We start from the raw sequence: 4,842 nt of genomic DNA, 5'->3' as shown, positions 1-4,842 counted from the left end.
GATTTTTCCTATAAGCAATGTCCCAAGACCGCCCAACCAACCAAGTTAACGTATCTATCCACCGATGTTTTGGTCGCCTATCACTACAGGCATAGGTTAATTGGTTGGGTGGTTTGTTGTTCAACGCCGCACTCAGCAATATTCCAGTTATATGGCGGTGATCTGTAAATAATGGAATCAATTCAGTGATCAACAGCATGAACATCGATCTACACAATAGGGATACGATGACATGTGTCAACCAAGTCAGCGAGCCTGATCACCCGATCACGTTAGTCCCCTTTTACAACAAGCATGGGTTGATGAAGACCAATACTTCTCTGGTCAACAAACATAGGATGGAACATATGGGCATATGATCACCTTGGATCAAACTGATATGAAGGTGAGTAGCTGCTAAAAGATGTACCTGAATTGTGCTTCTATGTACCTATACATTGAGGTCACACATATATTAAACCACTAGTAATAAAAGTATGTCAGATAAGAGAATGCAGCAAGTACTTCTCTTTCATATGCTTTGTCATTGCCAAGCTTAGCAACGTCCGTGATCGGACACATTCCATTATACTGGAAAGCGTTTACTTCACAAGTACACCGTAAGAGCAGTTTATTTCAATGAGGAGACATGCTGTGTTATAATACAAGCATACTGGCAAATCTAAACTTCTCCACCTTTTCCAAACTTTTGGGTCCAACCCACAGTCGCAGTATAAGATTTCCACATAAAAGGTATTGATAAACTGTACTGCTGGAATAAACTACTACAAAATGGAGAAAGAGGAGGAACTGAAGACATATGCCTTTGAAGGGAAGGAAACCAGAAGTAGTGCTGTGCTTGCTGCTGCTTTCTTTTCGGCGTTTGCTGCTTACATGGCCATTCAGAACCTACAGAGCAGCCTCAACGAAGCGGCAGATCTTGGAATCATTTCTTTGAGCGTGCTGTATGCATGCATTATATTTTCTGGAATCATGGCCCCAGCTGTAATTCGATTCATGGGAATCAAAATGTCTTTAATCTTGTCTTGGGTGATCCACCTCCTGTATACAAGCTCGAACTTCTATCCGGCCTTCTCTACCCTCATTCCTTCTTCAGTTCTCCTCGGGGCCATCTCTGGTTTTCTGTGGACAAGTCAAAGTATTTACATTTCAGTCTGTTCTTACTCCCTTGCCAAGTCTACAGGAGCAGCCCCGTACGATGTCCTCAGTAAACTGAACGGACTGTTCTTCACCGTGTTTGAGAGCACCCAAATTCCAGGCAACCTTGTGTCGTCACTTATCCTACGATCAGGAACCTACAGCAATGTCACAGGAGAAGCCGTTTGTGGATCTGACTATTGTCCTGGAGTAGCCAACGGAACGGACATAGCTACTCCAGAGATGAGCCTGGTGTACATTTTTCTTGGAGTCTGCCTCGCATGTGATGTTATTGCTTTGATCATCACAATCGTCTTCTTACCACCGTTACCAAAAAGTGACTGGAGCAGCAATGTCAGCTTGAAGCAGTCCCTGAGTTCATTCTTTGAAACATTATTCACCAGCAAGCTGATATTCCTTGTTCCATTCATAATGTTCCAAGCGGTGGAGCAAGCCATATTATGGTCAGACTACACAAGGGTAGGTTATTGGTTCTTTGACGATTGTATTATAATAAGATTTGTCATGTCTTGAAGAAGATATCATATAAATGTGAGATCTAGTATTTGTTGCTCTATGTAAGGGCAGATGACCTATGTATCTTTCCGTGGACAAACAATTCATCAAGCTGTTTATCAACATGCAGTCACCCACATCAGGTGTAAGTGTTAGAAAATGTGTCATAGGCATTGTTTAAATGTTAATTCGTCACCCCAAAGGCCCTGGTCCCAATCGCTGAGTCAAAACTCATCCACTCTATATAATTGGACAATACTGTTGATATGATTCTATTAACTTTTTCTTCCTATTTACGTCATCTTTAGCTGTACAAAGTGACATTTATGCAACATGCAGCCTGTTTGAAGAATGCACTCAGTGGGCAGTATGTATACAATAAGAGAACAAAATACAATAGTCTGGAGACCCGTGAAGATCCGGGGTAGAATAGGTCTTCAGCAACCCATGCTTGCCACAAAAGGCGACTCTGCTTGTCGTAAGAGGCGACTAACGGGATCGAATGGTCAGTCTCACATGACTTGGTTGACACATGTCATCGGTTCCCAATTGCGCAGATCGATGCTCATGCTGTTGATCACTGGATTGTCTGGTCCAAACTCGATTATTTACAGACCGCTGCCATATAGCTGGAATATTACTGAGTGTGGCGTAAAACTAAACTCACTCACTCACTCACTCAATAGTCAGGACGAAGGCAAGTAGTCCATTTGCTGAATAAAAACAACAGGCAAAATGTAAGCAATGGGACTCAGATACGCAACAGTAATTATGCAGTAAGCAGTATGAATCTAAGGAAAGGTATGCTAGTATGTATCTATAGTCCGTTTGGCTCAAAAGCGGACCGATGAATGGCAATCTAACTCGAAAACGAATAAACATAAAATACTCAATGAAACGCTGATCATAATCAAAACATCAGACCAACTCTGTGAGGTTTTTGCAGAATTTTTTTCCCTAAAATAAAAGTTGTTTAACAATCTATCAATGTAAATATTGACACAGTTCACTGTTTGTCACGAGGTATACAGCAGACGGCACAGCACAGGTCAATGAATAAATAACTTTGTCTGTGGAGGTGCTTATCGAACACCTGGCTGTCCCTTTCGTGAATAAGCACACTTGACTTGACTTGACTACAATACTCATCACGCTTTCTGTTGCAGTCCTTCGTCAGCTGTCCTATCGGAATACACATGGTTGGTTTCGTCATGGCGACGTACGGGGCAACCACTGCTTCCTGTGCCTTCATCTTCAGTCGTATAGCGAAGTACATTGGACGTTACATCCTGTTCTTCGCAGCTGCTGTGTTACAAGGTGGGGTGTTTGTAACGCTCTATTTATGGACGCCGACAAGCGACGACACCAAGTACATCTTCGTCATTCCCATCGTATGGGCCATCGGAGAAGGAATATGGGAGACACAGTCAAACTGTAAGAACCTTTTACAATCAGTGATCTCATTATTTTCAAACGATAAAAATGACATTGTAACAGTATGAAGTAGCATTTGCCATCATGTCCGGCTTAGTGTATCTCTTATGGTCGCTCTAAGATTATCTTAACTGTTGACTTCTTACGACCTGTCTTAGTTATGAGAGCTTCGAAAATCTAGGCCCTGGAGTCTATTAATGTTTCTCTATTATTCCTGTATATACCTGTATACACTTAATAACAGCGAACCTTTTATTTCCTAACCTTTTAAATGTCTACATGACTTTAGTTGCTATAATACTTATAGTTCATAATTGGTATATCTTTAATTTTAAACGGAATTATAAGTGATCATAATAATGTTTAAAATCAACTTATAATATATAGATAAACTATTTACAAGAATAGTTGCATTGAAGAAAGGTTATGATATTATCGAATTTCAGCTGTGCAAAACTTCATACTCTGGTTGATTTTTTATTAAATCCTTGGGCAATTTATTAAACCCAGATCTGTTTGTTAGTTTGTTTGTTTATTTTTAACGCCACACTCAGCAATATTCCAGCTATATGGCCGCGGTCTGTAAATAATCGAGTCTGGACAAGACAATCCAGTGATCAACAGCATGAGCATCGATCTGCGCAATTGGGAACCGATGGCATGTGTCAACCAAGTCAGCCACCTTGACCACCCGATCCCGTTAGTCATCTATTCTATCAAGAATGGGTTGCTGAATTCGCATCCGGATCTTTATGGATACTTTTATTGCTGTAAGCATGTGAAACTGTTCTGAACAGTGTAATACCAAAACTCATGCTAGTCTTACTTCTATTTCAGCTCTGATAGCCATGTTGTTCCCGGAGAAGAAGGAACCAGCCTTCGCTAACTTCCACACCTGGAAAGCCATAGGAATCACGATCACATTTGTTGTCAGCAACTTTCTGTGTTTGAAGACAAAACTTATATGTGTGTTGGCTTTGTTAGTCGTGGCGATGGTCATGTACGCAGGCGTGGAGATTTACTCACGAGTGCACCAGAAGCGCAAAGAGAGCAAAGCTACCACTTCATTAGAAATTATGTCAAATGGCACAAAAGAATCTAAATACACAAATTAACACCATATGACAGATTAAATACAAGAAAAATGAATCCCTTTTTCACAAACAGTCATCTGTGACTATTAGCCATTCTTGTCAGAAAGGGGCGGTGGAGTAGCCTAGTGGTTAAAGCGTTGGCTCGTCACGCCGAAGACCCGGGTTCGAATCCCCACATGGGTACTATGTGTGAAGCCCATTTCTGGTGTCCCCCGCCGTGATGTTGCTGGAATATTGCTAAAAGCGGCGTAAACCCAAATTCAGTCAGTCAGTCAGTCTTGTCAGAAACGTGAAATTGCGATGACAATAAAATCATGTTCCTGGTGAGCAATCCAAACTTCACAATGTTTTCCAAGTATAAATATTTTCAGGAGTGCTGTTGTGCGGAGTTAGTCACCAATAAAATACATATTGTTTAATTGAATGTGTTTTAATTTATTTTAAAACTTAAGTGTGTTTTTCTATCACCTTTTCTATCACCGATTCCTCGGCATCATCTGTCTTGTAATTAGTGCCCAAAATCTAAATATGTACGACCACGATTCATGTTTTCCTCAAACACGACTTCCGGTGTATATTTTAAGAAAAAATAGGTTCAAATGCTCCATTGATACTTGTGTCATTTCCAGTATTACGACGTTTCTTTTGCCTTTCAGTATAT

General features: G+C 40.7%; 1 protein-coding gene across 1 annotated transcript; it reads left to right on the top strand.

The window, feature by feature from the left end:
• Nucleotides 1-614: 614 nt before the first annotated feature.
• LOC124256264 (protein unc-93 homolog A-like) lies at nt 615-4,502 on the top strand. The gene is made up of 3 exons (XM_046690231.1): nt 615-1,617; nt 2,820-3,087; nt 3,925-4,502. Exons 1-3 carry the CDS (start codon nt 772-774, stop codon nt 4,200-4,202), a joined length of 1,392 nt encoding a protein of 463 aa, XP_046546187.1. The 5' UTR covers nt 615-771; the 3' UTR covers nt 4,203-4,502.
• Nucleotides 4,503-4,842: the final 340 nt, after the last annotated feature.

Source organism: Haliotis rubra, unplaced genomic scaffold (assembly GCF_003918875.1).
Source record: "Haliotis rubra isolate DU_JTF1 unplaced genomic scaffold, ASM391887v1 Scf621, whole genome shotgun sequence".
In the NCBI taxonomy this organism is placed as follows: Eukaryota; Metazoa; Mollusca; class Gastropoda; order Lepetellida; family Haliotidae; genus Haliotis; species Haliotis rubra.
This window is presented reverse-complemented; position numbering and strand designations above follow the sequence as displayed.